This window comes from Erinaceus europaeus, chromosome 3 (genome assembly GCF_950295315.1).
Source record: "Erinaceus europaeus chromosome 3, mEriEur2.1, whole genome shotgun sequence".
Taxonomy (NCBI): Eukaryota; Metazoa; Chordata; class Mammalia; order Eulipotyphla; family Erinaceidae; genus Erinaceus; species Erinaceus europaeus.
The window spans coordinates 72,640,081-72,655,858 of NC_080164.1; the positions used below are offsets into that span (position 1 = coordinate 72,640,081).

At 45.1% G+C, this 15,778-nt stretch overlaps 1 protein-coding gene across 1 annotated transcript; it reads left to right on the top strand.

The window, feature by feature from the left end:
* Positions 1-15,778, top strand: ANKRD39 (ankyrin repeat domain 39). Its single transcript, XM_060187519.1, has 4 exons — positions 1-160; positions 11,001-11,104; positions 13,086-13,289; positions 15,391-15,778. Exons 1-4 carry the CDS (start codon positions 61-63, stop codon positions 15,532-15,534), a joined length of 552 nt encoding a protein of 183 aa, XP_060043502.1. The 5' UTR covers positions 1-60; the 3' UTR covers positions 15,535-15,778.

The window sequence follows — 15,778 nt, forward strand, 5'->3', positions numbered from 1 at the left end:
TCACCCCCGCTCACTGGGGGGCTCCCCAGCTACAGCTGGCGGGCGGGCTCTGCGGCTGACATGGCGGCGCCCGGGCCCGGCGCGGAGGGGCTGTGCTGCTCCTGCCCCAGCGCGACCGCAGGCGTACAGCAGACGCTGGAGGAGATGGATTTCGAGAAGGGTAAGTCGGGCGCTCCTTCCTAAAGGGCGGCGGAGCACCGGAACCGGCAGAGGGAGGACGGGGCAGGGTCGTCTGCGCGGGCTGTGGGCTCGGGCTCCAGGGTGACTGAAAGCCGGTCGAGCGCCTGACTGCTCGGCCTTTGGGAAGACCTCCTCGTGGGCCGGGTTCAGTGACTTTGCCGAGGGCGGTCCGATTCCTCCCCAGTGCAACCCTGGAAAGGCTGGCTCAGGTGTCTGCGAGCAGCTGGCGAGGCGCGTCTGCAGCGGGGCTGTGTATCCATCCTCCCTGCGAGGAGGAACTTCCGACCCGAGCCTGTGCTTGGAGGGAGCTAAGGCGCTCTGAGCCCAGTGCATACTGTATCTGTGCCAGGACAGCCGAGGGGCACCTGATGTTACCCCCTCCCTACAGGGACCCGAGCGCTAACTCTTGCCCCTGACCATATGGAGAGGGTATCGCCAGAAAGGGACAAAGTAAGGTTAAAAGACAGGTTGTCCTTCGCTGGAGCCTGCGTATCTTTTAGTGCAGTGGCATCTTGACGAGAACGCAGTCATCTCTCATTTTACCGCTGTCTGACCTTTCCAGTCTTTTTATTTGAGAGAGAGATCACATCACCTTTACTTTCCCAGAACTTCCGCTGATGCCCTAGTGCTCCTAAGTGGTGCCAGGGTTCTAACTTGCTAAGGAGAGCTCTGAGTCATCTCTTGGACCCACCCCCACTTCTCTCTCCTCTCATCTCTCTCTCTCTGTATCTCTCTCTCTCGTCGTCACCAGCGCTATCTCTGAGGCAAAGTGCCTCCACTGTTCTGGGCAGCCATTTTCTTTTTCTTTTTTTGGTAGTGATTGAGAGATAAGAGAAGGAGAGACCTCTGCACACTGTTTCATCACTAGTGAAATTTCCCCTCTGCAGGCGGGGAGTGTAGGCTTAAACCAGGGTCCTTCCACAGACGAGTCACTACCCAACCCCAGGTTTTTGTTGTTTTTAATGAGAGACCAGCTCTCTGTTCTGGCATATGAGGCTCCAGAGATAAAATCCAAGGTTGCCACCACACTTAACTTTCTGTAAAGGCCCTTGCACCTGCTACTTCCATCTACCTCTTCTATGGCCACCATCTGGGCTACTGATGTAGTTCCCTCTGGGTGTTCCTGCTTCCACTCCTGTCTGATAATGTTTTCTAATATTTAACAGGGAAGCCAGAATAACCTTTTGAAAGTATAACTTTTTCTTTACTTTTTTTAAAAAAAAATAAATTCAGGTCCCATACATAACCTTCAAAGTTCTATGCCATTTAATTCCTGCCTATCAGACTTCTCTGTCATTTCTGATTCTCTCTTCCAGTCATTGTGCCACACTGCTTTTGTTTTTCTTTTTCTTTTAGGGGAGCACAAATGTCACTTCCTCAACCTGCCCTCCCAGTCTTCTTGAGCAACCCCATTCCTGTTGTTTTCGATGGGCTGGCTTTACGGGCGGGTAACAGACAACCAGGGACTCATGGTTGAGCTGTACGCAGTATCTCTTTATTCATGCAGGACGCAGCACAATCTAAGCTGAACTAAGCTAAACTAACAACTAACAATCTTGTCCTTATAAATATACTAGCCTAGTAGGGTGGGAACAGGATGTGACGCAGAGGGTGGAGAGAAAAGTGACTAGTGAAAATCAGAGTGTGACAAGGAGAGGGGGCGGAGCAAAAACATATCATGAACCAGTGGGGATTGAATCAATGCCCTGGAGGGAAGGTGGTGCTTGTTAACAGAGGTTATGTAAATAGAATGAAGTGGTTATGTAAATAGAATAGTGTTAAGCAGAGGGGATTTAAACCAAATGAAACAGAAGGGGTTTTTTAAAGCATACCAACAATTCCCCCTTTCTTTTTAACTAATGGCCATAGTATCAGGATTGTTGGGTGAACAGAAACCTATATCGTACAGGCAGCAATAACCAGTGTGATGCCAAGGGGAACGTTTCTTGCCTCAAAGGGCAAGGCCTAGCAGGCGAAAGGGCATTTCTTGCCTCTGGGAACGCTTCATGCCTCTGGGGGCATCTCTTGCCTCAAAGGGCGTTTCCTGCCTCTGTGGGCATCTCTTGCCTCTTGGGGTGCTTCATGCCTCTGTGGGCATAACCTAATAAGGAGGGGGAGTTTTCTGCCTCTGGGGACAGAGCCTGCAGGCGAGGGGACATGGTCTATAAAGTCTCAAGGCAATTGACTGAAGTTAGTCTTTGAGAAACACAGCAGCATGTACCAGTAAGTCCGATGGAGGTGTCAGTCCAAAGTAGCTGACCACAGAAGAAAATGCCAAGGGATGAAACACTGCATGTCTGTCTCGATGGGGAATGCCGGCCACCAGAATTCTGCTTTTCTGTAGAGTGATCTTTTTTTTTTTTAATTTTAATTTTATTAATTTATTCCCTTTTGTTGCCCTTGTTGTTTTATTGTTGTAGTTATTATTGATGTCATTGTTGTTGGATAGGACAGAGAGAAATGGAGAGAGGAGGGGAAGACAGAGAGGGGGAGAGAAAGACAGACACCTGCAGACCTGCTTCACCGCCTGTGAAGGGACCTGCCTGCAGGTGGGGAGCCGGGGGCTCGAACCGGGATCCTGACGCTGGTCCTTGAGCTTAGTGCCACCTGCGCTTAACCCACTGCGCTATAGCCTGACTCCCTCTGTAGAGAGTGATCTTTGGAGTCTGTGAATCTGTTTCTTCAGGTCGTGCCAGGTCACATCATTGGTTTCTGGAGGTGTGTTGTAGTCATTCTATCTTGTGGGCAATGTCAGAGAACAGGAGTCCAAATGGTTTTCCGGGAATTCCATTTGAGTAGATGCTTTTTCATGTGAAGACTTGACAGCTGAAATTCACTTACTTGTCGAACTTGTAGCAGAATAGAAGTTTACTATAATTGATAACTCCATTATAATTGCAAGTCCTTTCTAGTATGATTTTAAGGTTTGTTTAAACAGTTTAAACTCAATAAAATGTGGAAAGGTAAACAGAAGAATCATGGTTAAAAGCCTCAGGCATGAGAATAATTAACATAATCATTGCACTATCTGCCCTGCCCATAACTCATACCATTTCAGGATTAAACGTTTCAGATTTATGCCAAGACGTAAAAATAAATCAAAGGAGGGAAAAACAATTTTTTTGGATTGTTTCTGATGTCTCTAGAAATCATGGCTGTGTCTAGCTTTTTTTTTTTTTTAAGTCAATGTCATACAAAAATTCAATCATTTAAATCACTCTCTTACGAAATGCAACTTGAACCAGATTATGCAGATCTCACTATGTAGTATCATGAGTCCCCAGAGGGCGTCCTAGTCCAAAAAGCTCCTTAAATTTCCATTTAGGGTGCTTCTGACTGTTCCTGCAGGATTGCTTCAGGCACCCATTTTTAAAAGTGTCTTCCCATCGAAGAGAGAATCCAATCAGGAGAGTAGAACTAACCACGTGTCTCCATTCTTGGGGACTGCCATGGTACTGGAGAATGCTCCTCAAATTAGAGTAGTCCTTCTCCATGGGAAACATGCGAGAAGAAGTCCAGAAAGTCCCAGTGGAAATCTCCGTGCATATCCCAAGGTCTATGATCACAGTCATAAAGAACCAAATTGTGGCCTGGAGCAAAATGTAGTCCTTTTCCTTGGGAAACATGAGAGAGGGAATCCAGAAAGTCCAAGGAGAAATCTCCGTGCATCTCCGAAGCTCTATGATCCCGGTCATAAGAAACCAAAGTTCCCGGTCAGGGAACCGAAGTGTGGCCCAGAGTAAAATGTTCCAGAGACAGAGAAACTGTCTCATAATGAAACAGTAGAGGCTTTGGCAAACCTCTTCATAAGTAGAAAGGCAACCCATGGTGGATGGGTAGCCAAGTTTACTTATCTGGGCGATGGGCGGGTTAGGTCCCACGTTGGTGCCGGTCTCTGTTTCAAGGCTTATGTCAGTCCCTTGTTCAGGCGCCATATGTCAGGCTGAGCTTCATTGACGGGAGACAGACGACCCGGGACTCATGGCTGGGTTGTACGCAGTATCTCTTTATTCATGCAGGACGCAGCACAATCTAAGCTGAGCTAAGCTAAACTAACAACTAATGATCTTGTCCTTATAAATATACTAGTCCAGTAGGTTGGGAACAGGATGTGACGCAGAGAGGGTGGAGAGAAAAGTGACTAGTGAAAATCAGAGTGTGACAAGGAGAGGGGGCGGAGCAAAAACATATCATGAACCAGTGGGGATTGAACCAATGCCCTGGAGGGAAGGTGGTGCTTGTTAACAGAGGTTATGTAAATAGAATGAAGTGGTTATGTAAATAGAATAGTGTTAAGCAGGGGGGATTTAAACCAAATGAAACAGAAGGGGTTTTTAAAAGCATACCAACACATTCCAGTAGTTCTTAATTAAGGGTACTTCTGCTCCTAGAGTGACTTTGGCATATCTGGAGACATTTTCAGTTGTTACAACTATGAGTGTGGTACAGACTTCTAGTAGGTATAGCCCAAAGATGCTTTTATAATATGCAGAATAATAGAAGGTATACATAATATACCTTCTATAATATGCAGAATAACTCCCCACAAAAGAGAGTATTGGGGGGGGAGTCGGGTGGTAGCCCAGTGAGTTAGGTGCACGTGGCAAAGCACCAGCTTAAGGACCCCTGTTTGAGCCCCCAGCTCCCCACCTATTATCTATTTCATATACATGAGAAAGTCTACTAATCAATTTTGTTGTGTAGTTTTTTTTTCTTCAAATCATATCCTTTTTTCTGCATTTATATTCCTTTCTATTTGTTTCTTTTTTATTGTCACTAGGGTTATCATTGGGGCTCAGTGCCAGCACTATAAATCCACTGCTCCCAGTGGCCATTTTTTTCCTTTTTTTTTTCTTTCTATTTTATTTGATAGGACAGAGAGGAATTGAGAGAGAAGGAGAGATAGAGAGGGAGAGAGAAAAAGATTAAACATCCTCCCTGCTGGTGGGGAGCCCCATGGGGAGCTGGGGCTCAAGCCTGGGCCCTTACACATGGTAATATGTGCACTTAAGCCAGGTACACCACTGACCAGCCCCTTATTTATTTCATTATTTTGTTATTATTATTATTATTATTATTATTTTGTCTCCTGGGTTATCGCTGGGGCTCTGTGCCTGCACTACAAATCCACTGCTCCTGGAAGCTATTTTTTTTTCCTTTTGTTACCCTTGTTGTTTACTGTTGTTGTTATTGCTATCATTGTTGTTGGATAGGACAGAAAGAAATTGGGAGAGGAGGGGAAGATAGAGAGAGAAAGACACCTGCTGACCTGCTTCACCACTTCTGAAGCGACCCCCCCCCCCCACAGGTGGGGAGCTGGGGGCTGGAACCAGGATCCTTATTTGGGTCCTTATGCTTTGCACCTTGTGTGCTTAACCTGCTGTGCAACCGCCTGGGCCCTATTTATTTCATTATTATTATTGTTGTCACCAGGGCTTCACTGCTCTGGGCTGACTTTTTCAGATACGAAGATAGAGACAGAGAGAGAGAAACTGTAGCACCAGTGTTTGCTTGCTTGCTTGCTTTCTACCAGAACACTGCTCAGCTCTGGCTTATGGTGATATGGTGGATTGAACCTGGGACCTGAGAGCCTCAGGCATGAGTCTGTTTACATAACCAGTATGCTGTCTCCCCTGCCCGTATTTATTTATTTATTTGGATAGAGGTAGAGAAACTGAGAGGGCAGAGGAAGATAGAGAGAAAGAAGGGCTGGGTGGTGGTGCACCTCTTGTGAAACTTACCTGTAGGTGGGGGTCAGGGGCTTGAACCTAGGTCCTTGCACATGGCAATGTGTGCACTCAACCAGGTGTGCCTGCCCCCCAAGACTTTCTTTTTTTTTTTAATGAGAGAGAGAACCAGAACATAGGGGGAGTCGGGTGGTAGCGCAGCAGGTTAAGTGCAGATGACTGGCGTAAGGATCCAGGTTCGAGCCCCTGGCTCCTCACCTGCAGGGGAGTCACTTCACAAGTGGTGAAGCAGGTCTGCAGGTGTCTATCTTTCTCTCCCCCTCCCCTTCTCTCTCCATTTCTCTCTGTCCTATCCAACAACAACGACAGCAACGACAACAACAATAATAACTATAAGAAGAATAAAAAACCAGGGCAAATTAAAAAAAGGGAAAATTAAAAAAAAAAAAAAAAAGAGAGAGAACCAGAACATCACTCTTGAGGGGCTATGAATTTAGCGTCTCCCCCAGGTCTTTTTTTTTCCTTTTGTTGCCTTTTTAAAAAATTTTTTTAAATTTCTTTCATTCTTTTTTTTTCTTTTTAATAGGACAGAGAGAAATTGAGAGGGGAGGGGAAGATAGAGAGGGAGAGAGAAAGACACCTCAGATCTGCTTCACCGCCTGTGAAGCAACTCCCCTGAAGGTGGGGAACTAGGAGCTCAAACCGGGATTCTTAACACCAGTCTGGTCCTTGTGCTTCGCACCACGTGTGCTTAACCCACTGTGCTACCGCCTGACACCCGCCTTTGTTGTTTTTGTATTGTTGTTGTAGTTATTGTTATTGATGTCGTCATTGTTGGATAGGACAGAGAGAAATGGAGAGAGGAGGGGAAGACAGAGAGGGGGAGAGAAAGATAGACACCTGCAGACCTGCTTCACTGTCTGTGAAGCGATTCCCCTGCAGGTGGGGAGCCAGGGGCTCGAACTGGGATCCTTACATTGGTCCTCGGTCCTTGCGCTTTGAGACAGGTGCACTTAACCTGCTGCGCTACCACCCAACTCCCCCAAGACTTTCTTAATTGCTGTGGGGGTCAGTCTTAAACCTGGGTTGCTTTTATGACAAAGCAAGTACCTTATCCAGGTGAGTACTTTTGCTGCCCCCCTTTTAATTCTTGATGTTTGATCATTTTATCATGTTAGTGCCTAGAATAGTGCTAGATACAGAGTTAAGTGTTCAGTAAATGTTTGCTTAATGAGGAGAATCCCTGAGCATGCCAGCTAGGTTCCTGCTGCCATTCTTAGCAGGAGAGTGATTTTCCAGTCCCATCTCCTCCATGATTCAGCACCCCCTGCCTTCCTGCTTTGTGCACTAAAGCTTGGGCCATCTAGTTCTCTGTGACACATATGGCCTGAAGCATTTGCTCCAGATTCTAGCCAGATGTTCAAGCCAAAGCCTCTGAGATATGTGTCCAGTTCTGAGGAGTCTTTATGCTTTATGCTTTATTTATTTTATGATAGATTAGGAGAGGTTAGAGTACTTCTCTGGCATATGCCATGCCAGAGATCAGATCTAGGGTCTCATGTATACAAACCCTGTGCCATCTCCCCAGTCATTCAAGGGCTCTGGTTTATACAGATTCATTCACCTACTTACCACTCTAACTTTTATTTGTTTTTTCTTATCTTTTTAAAGATTTTATTTATTGATTCATGAAAAATGATAGGAGAAAGAACCATACATCACTCTGGTACATATGCTGCCGGGGATTGAACCAGGACCTCATGCTCAAGAGTCCAACGGCTTATCCACCGCAACACCTCCCGGACCACCTTTTTCTTTTTTGTTTGTGTTTTTAAGGAATTTATTTATTTATTCATGAGAAAGATCAAAGAAAGAGAGAGAGAGAGAAAGAACCAGACATCACTCTGGTACATATGCTGCCGGGGATTGAACTCAGGATTTCATGGTTGAGAATCCAATGCTTTATCCACTGCGCCACCTCCCGGACCACCACCACTCTTAAAAATTTATTTATTTATTTATTTATTTTACCAGAGCACTGCTCAGCTCTGCTTATGGTAGTGCAGGGGATTGAACCTGGGACTTTGGAGCCTCAGGCATGAGAGTCTCTTTGCATAAGCATTATGCTGTCTACCCCTGCCTAGACAGAGAGAAACTGAGAGAGGAGGGGAAGATAGAGAGGGGGAGAGAAAGATAGACACCTGCAGACCTGCTTCACTGCTTGTGAAGCGACCCCCCCCCCCCTGCAGGTGGGGAGCTGGGGGCTCGAACCAGGATCCTTACAGTGGTCCTTGCTCTTCACACCATGTGCGCTTAACCCGCTGCACTACTGCCCAGCCCCTCCTTTTCTTTTAAAGATTTTTTTTTTTTTCAGTGAGAAAGATAGGAGAGAAAGAAAGAACCAGATATCACTCTGGTACATGTCAGGACCCCATGCTGGAGACTCCAGTGCTTTATCCATTGTGTCACCTCCCAGACCACAGCCACTCCGACTTTTACACCTTGTTCTGCAAGCTGGAAATTTCCTTTCTTGCTTTTGAATTTGACTTCGTATTCAAATGTTCTTAAAAATATACATTTATTAACATGAGAGAAAAAAAATCAGAGTATCACTCTGGTCCATGGGATGTTATGTATCTAACTCAGAACCTCATGTTTTGTTTTGTTTTTAATTCTTTATTGAGGAATTAATGTTTTACATTCAACAGTAAATACAATAGTTTGTACATGCATAACATTCCCCAGTTTCCCATTTAACAATACAACCCCCACTATGTCATTTATCATCCTTCATGGATCTGTATTCTCCCCACCCACCCACCCCAGAGTCTTTTACTTTGGTGCAATACGCCAATTCCATTTCAGGTTCTACTTGTGTTTTCTTTTCTGATCTTGTTTTTCAACTTCTGCCTGAGAGTAAGATCATCCCATATTCATCCTTCTGTTTCTGACTTATTTCACTCAACATGATTTTTCCAAGGTCCATCCAAGATCAGCTGAAAACGGTGAAGTCACCAATTTTTACAGCTGAGTAGTATTCCATTGTGTATATATACCACAACTTGCTTGGCCACTCATCTGTTGTTGGACACCTGGCTTGCTTCCAAGAACCTCATGTTTTTTAGTCCAAAACTCTAGCTGTTATACTCTTCCCAGGATGCTGTATTTGAACATTTTAAATATTTGAGAGGAAGAGGAAGAGAGAGGAGAGTTGGGTGGTTAGTGTAACGGGTTAAGCGCACATGGTGCAAAGTGCAAGGACCAGTGTAAGGACCCTGTTCGAGCCCCCGGCTCCCCACCTGCAGGGGGGTTGCTTCACAGGTCTGTAGGTGTCTATCTTTCTCTCCCCCTCTCTGTCTTCTCCTCCTATCTCCATTTCTCTCTTCCTGTCTAACAATGATAACATCAAGAACAACAACAATAAAAAAACAACCAGGGCAACAATAGGGAAAATAAATAAATGTAAAAAATAATGAAATAAACTATTTAAAAAGAAGGAGGAGGAGAAGGAGGAGGAGGAGGAGGAGGAGGAGGAGGAGGAGAAGGAGAAGGAGAAGAAGAAGAAGAAGAAGAAGAAGAAGAAGAAGAAGAAGAAGAAGAAGAAGAAGAAAGAACCTGACTATCACATCACTTTGACCTATTCAGTGCCAGGGATCGAACTTAGAACCTCATACCTGTAAGTCTAGTTAGTGCTTTACCACTATATAACCTCCCAGGCTGCCATAGTCAAACATTTAATTTTTAAAAAATATTTTATTTATTTATTAATGAGAAACATAGGAGAGAGAAAGAGCCAGACATCACTCTGGTACATGTGCTGCTGGGGATTGAACTCAGGACCTCATGCTTGAGAGTCCAATGCTTTATCCACTGCGCCACCTCCTGGACCACTATTTTTTTAATTTAATTTTATTTTTTATTCTTTCTAATTTTTATTATAAGACAGAGAGAAATTGAGAGAGGAAGGGGAAATAGAGATTGGGAGAGGAAGATAGATACCTGCAAATCTGCTTCACCACTCATGAAGTGTTCCCCTGCAGGTCAGGAGCAGAGACTCAAACCTGAGTCCTTATGCTTGGTAACATGTGCACTTAACTGGTCGTGCCAGCTCCCTACTTTTTATTTAATTTTTTAATTAAAAAAATTTAAAGAATTTATGTATTCATGAGAAAGATAGGAGGAGCGAAAGAACAAGCCATCACTCTGGTACATGTGCTGCTGGAGATCGAACTCAGGACCTCATGCTGCTTGAGAGTCTAGTGCCTTAGCCACTGCGCTACCTCCTAGACCACCCTACTTTTTTTTTTTTCCTCCTCCAGGGTTATTGCTGGGCTCGGTGCCTGCACCATGAATCCGCCGCTCCTGGAGGCCATTTTTTTTTCCCCCTTTTGTTGCCCTTGTTGTAGCTTCGTTGTGGTTATTATTATTGCCCCTGTTGATGCAATTCGTTGTTGGATAGGACAGAGAGAAATGGAGAGAGGAGGGGAAGACAGAGAAGGGGAGAGAAAGATAGACACCTGCAGATCTGCTTCACCGCCTGTGAAGTGACTCCCCTGCAGGTGGGGAGCTGGGGGCTCGAACCGGGATCCTTACGCCGGTCCCTGTGCTTTGCGCCACATGCGCTTAACCTACTGCGCCACCACCCGACCCCCACTTTTTATTTTTAAAAAAACATTTATTTTATTTGATAGGACAGAGAGAAATTGAGAGGGGAGAGGGAAAAGAGAAAAGGGAAAGAGAAAAGACACCTACAGCACTGCTTCACCTCTCATGAAGCTTCCCCGATGCAGATGGGGGACTAGGAACTTGAACCCAGATCCTTGTGTATGGTAATGTGTACACTCGACCAGATGTGCCACCACCTAGCCTCTATTCAAACATTTCAAACATTGCTTGAGCTAGCGTTTGTGTTTGAAGAAGGGATAATAACTGTGTCTGCCCAATAGTCTTCTGATTAGACAAGCTACTTACTTATCATGTTCACAACTGCATCCCTGGCACAGGGGAAGTGTTTCATTAATATTTGCTGAATGAACAAATACCCCATTTTGTAGATGAGAAAATAGGCAAAGAGATATAGGGAGTACTTAAAGTCCCCATCATCATTCAGTCCTTCCATTTATCTTTCTGCAGGAATCTGGTCAGCAGCCCTGAATGGAGACCTGGGCAGAGTGAAGTATTTAATCCAGAGGGCAGCAGACCCTAGTCAGCCTGACTCAGCTGGGTACACTGCGCTGGTGAGCTCATGAGGAACATAGCGTCAGAAGAGAATCCTCAGACTATGTTACCTTTCTCTGAGGGGGGGATGGATGTTTTGCCTTTTATTTCCACCCACCCCTCCCCCATTCTCTCTCCCAGTAAGGTTTTGGTTATATATCTAGGTGTTTGTTTTTTTTTTAATATTTATTTTATTTATTTATTCCCTTTTGTTGCCCTTGTTGTTTTATTGTTGTAGTTATTATTGTTGTTGTTGTTGTTGGATAGGACAGAGAGAAATGGAGAGAGGAGGGGAAGACAGAGAGGAGGAGAGAAAGATAGACACCTGCAGACCTGCTTCACCGCCTGTGAAGCGACTCCCCTGCAGGTGGGGAGCCGGGGTTCAAACCGGGATCCTTATGCCGGTCCTTGTGCTTTGCGTCACCTGCGCTTAACCCGCTGCGCTACAGCCCGACTCCCTATATCTAGGTTTTTTAAGTCAGTGTAAGTGCGATATATAAATTTATTTCATTTATTTATTTTGTGAGAGCACTGCTCAGTTTACTTACTTATTTATTCCCTTTTGTTGCTCTTGTTTTATTGTTGTAGTTGTTGTTATTGATGTCATCATTGTTGGATAGGACAGAGAGCAATGGAGAGACGATGGGAAGACAGAGGGGGACACCTGACAGACAACCCCACCAATGTGTCCTGGAGCTCCACTTCCCCAGAGCCCTTCCCTACTAGGGAAAGAGAGAGGCAGGCTGGGAGCATGGATCGACCTGTCAATGCTCATGTTCAGTGGAGAAGCAATTACAGAAGCCAGACCTTCCACCTTCTGCATCCCACAATGACCTTGGGTCCACACTCCCAGAGGGTTAAAGAGTAGGAAAGCTATCAGGGGAGGGGATGGGATATGGAGTTCTGGTGGTGGGAATTGTGTGAAGTTGTACCTCTTTTATCCTATGGTTTAGTCAGTGTTTCCTTTTTATAAATAAAAAATTAAAAAAAAAAAAAGATAGATACCTGCAGACCTGCTTCAGCACCTGTGAAGCAAGTCCCCTGCAGGTGGGGAACCAGGATCCTTAGGCCGGTCCTTGTGCTTTGTGCCACATGCGCTTAACCCGCTGTGCTACTGTGTATTTTTAGGATCTCATAGTTCCACTCTCTTGAGCTAACTTTTTTTTTAAATCTTATTTCTAAAGAGTTTATTCATGAAGAAAACAGGCAGAGAGAGAGAAAGAAAGAGGGGGTGTGATCCAGGAGGTGGTGCAGTGACTAAAAAGCATTAGAGTCTCAATCTTGAGGTCCTGAGTTCGATCCCTGGCAGCACATGTACCAGAGTGATGTCTGGTTCTTTCTCTCTCTCCTATCTTTCTCGTGAATAAATAAATAAAATCTTAAAAAAAAAAAAAAAAGAGGGATACCAGATAATCATTCTGGTACTGGTACATGTGCTGCTGGGGATTGAACTCAGGACCTCATGCTTGAGAATCCAGTGCTTTATCCGTTATGCCACCTCCCGGACCACTTCAGCCAACTCTAATTATTCTTATTTCAGTTAGTGAGAAACTCAGAGAAAAAGAGAGACCCTGAAGTACACAGAACAACTCCACCACCTGTGGAGTTTCCCTCCGTGTAGTGGTGATTCTGTACTGCACAAGCTATCTCCTGGCCCTAATTGTCTTCAGTTTTTGCTTGAGGAATATGATACTAGAGATAAAAATGCTTGTCCAGGTCACATTTGCTAGCATGAATGGTACCTGACATCATTCCAGACCTCTCATTCTTTTTTTTTAAATTATTTATGTTATTGTAATGATAGGTAGATAGATTGATAGGTAGATAGATAGGTAGATAGATACCAGGGCACTGTTGACCTCGGACTTATTTTGTGCTGGGGATTGAACCTAGAACCTCAGAGCCTCAGGCATGAGAATCTTTTGCGTAACCATTATGCTTTCTCCCCAGCAAGACCTCTCGTTCTGCCATCCTTGTGACTTCAGTTTCTGTTCCCTGCAGCACTATGCCAGTCGCAATGGACACTATGCTGTATGCCAGTTCTTGCTGGAAAGTGGGGCCAAGTGTGATGCCCAAACTCATGGGGGTGCCACTGCTTTGCACCGGGCTAGCTACTGTGGGCACACTGAAATTGCACGGCTTTTGCTTTCACATGGTTCCAACCCCAGGTTGGTTGATGCTGATGGTATGACCAGTCTGCATAAGGTATGCCCCGTCTGCCCTTCAAACCCTTGACTTTGTCATTTTAAAAATTGCACCAAAGTAAAAGACTCTGGGGTGGGTGGGTCAGGGGGAGGGTTCAGGTCCTGGAACAGGATGGCAGAGGACCTAGTGGGGGTTGTACTGTTATGTGTAAAACTGGGAAATCGTATGCTTGTACAAACTATTGGATTTACTGTTAACTGTAAAACATTAATCCCCCAATAAAGAAATTTTAAAAAATTATAACAGAGTGACCCAGAAGATGGCATAGTGGATGAGGGGTTGACTCTCAGCTATGGTCCAAGTTTGATTGCTAGTATTGTCTGTGCTGGAGTTATGCTCTGGTTCTCTCTTTTTCTCTAAAAGAAAATAAGTAAAATAAATCTTTAAAAAAACTGCACAGTACCAGGTGGTGGCACATGTTACCATATACAAGAACTGGGGTTCGAACCCTCGCTCCCCACCTGTAGGGGGGAAGCTTGTGAGTGGTAAAGCAGTAGCAGTTACTTGGTATAAATGTTGAATGAGTATGTCCTAAGTGGACAAAAAGTATTTTGTTTTGAGATCCTTACTGGTTGGAGGAGCAGAGTACTTTTATCTTTGTTTTTTTTTCTGTTGCCACCAGGGTTATCACTGGGATTGGGGACTGGCACTATGAATCCACTACTCTCAGCAGCCATTTTTTTCTTCCTTTTTTTTTTCTTTCTATTTTACTAATAGGACAGAGAGAAATTGAAAGGGGAGGTGGATAGAGAGGGAGAGAGAGACAACTACAGACCTGCTGCACCACGTGTGAAGCGCCCCCCCCACAGGTGGGGAGCAGGGCTTGAACCCAGTTCCTTGTGCATGGTAACACATGCACTCAACCGGGTGTGCCACCACACGGTGCCCAGAGTGCTTCTTTCTTCCTTTCTTTTTCTTTCTTTCTTTCTTTTTTTTAAATATTTATTTATTTCCTTTTGTTGCCCTGGTTGTTTTTTATTGTTGTAGTTATTATTGATGTTATTGTTGTTGGATAGGACAGAGAGAAATGGAGAGAGGAGGGGAAGACAGAGAGGGGGAGAGAAAGACACCTGCAGACCTGCTTACCACCTGTGAAGCAACACCCCCTGCAGGTGGGGAGATGGGGGCTCGAACTGGGATCCTTATGCTGGTCCTTGATTTTCGTGCCACGTGCGCTTAACCTACTGCGCTACCGCCTGACTCCCCAGAGTACTTTATTTCAAATGATCTAAGCTGCCATTGTTTAGACACTTTACTGCTACAGTTCCTGTGAGATAGATGTTATAAAAAGGACACTGTCATGGACATGAATGGCTTGTGTTACCTACAGTAGTGACATTTTTCTGAGTATTATTATTACTATTTTACTATTACTATTTTACCAGAGCACTGATCAGCTCTGGCTTATGGTTGTGTGAAGGATTGGACCTGGGACCTTGGAGCCTCAAGCATAAGACAGTCTCTTTGCATAACTGTTCTGCTACCTACCCCCACCCTCTGAGGATTATTTTTAATTTTTTTTTTTTTTAATGAGAAAGATACTGACCATACTACTGCTCATCTGAGACTTATATCAGTGAGGAACTGAACTTGAGACCTCTGGACTTCAGGCATGAAAGTCTGGTACACAAGTGCTATGCCCTCTCCCTAACCCTCAGTTAGTGATATTTTAGGTGTATCTCTATCCATCTTTTTCCAGATTAGTATCTCTATTTCCACGAGATTCCTTCTTCCTCTCTCTTCCCCCCTCCCCCTCCCCCCCTCCCCCTCTCTCACCAGAGCACTACTCAGCTCCCCCCCCTCCCTCTCTCACCAGAGCACTACTCAGCTCTCCCCCCCTCTCTCTCTCACCAGAGCACTACTCAGCTCTCCCCCTCTCCCTCTCTCTCCCTCTCTCACCAGAGCACTACTCAGCACTGGCTATGGTGGTATGGAGGATTAAACTTGGAACTGCAGAGCCTCAGAGTCTCTCCTTGCATAACCATTATGCTCTCTACCCTTGCCCCCATGAAACCTTTTTCAGGATCAAGAGATTCCCAGAAGTAGAAGACGCAGGGCCCAGTATAAATCTGACTTTTAATTCAGGCCTCTCTCTCTACAGGCTGCTGAGAAGGGTCACATGGACATTTGCTCCCTCCTGCTACAACACAGCCCAGCTCTGAAGGCCATCCGGGACCGGAAGGCACGATTAGCTTGTGATCTGCTGCCCTGCAACAGTGACCTTCGGGACCTTCTAGCCAGCTGAATTGCTGCCTCTTGTCTGACTGCTATGCAAGGGTACACAGACCAGCTCTCCCAGCACTTTCCTGGTCAGCATCCACACTGAAGGGTGGGAAACCGAGGCCTGAAGACCCAGAAATAATCACTTTTTGTGGAAGCAAGGGAGTCAATTTGGTGTGGCTGAAAATATTTAAGACAGATGATCATACTCTAACTCAGTTCACGTGGAAGCATCCATTTAGCAAAAATAAAAATATATTCTTACCTCA

Coding starts and splice junctions, on each gene's coding strand:
- ANKRD39 (XM_060187519.1), top strand. CDS start 61: ATGGCGGCGCCCGGGCCCGGCGCGGAGGGGCTGTGCTGCTCCTGCCCC. Junction 161..11,000: donor GGAGATGGATTTCGAGAAGG/GTAAGTCGGGCG, acceptor ATCTTTCTGCAG/GAATCTGGTCAGCAGCCCTG. Junction 11,105..13,085: donor CAGCTGGGTACACTGCGCTG/GTGAGCTCATGA, acceptor TGTTCCCTGCAG/CACTATGCCAGTCGCAATGG.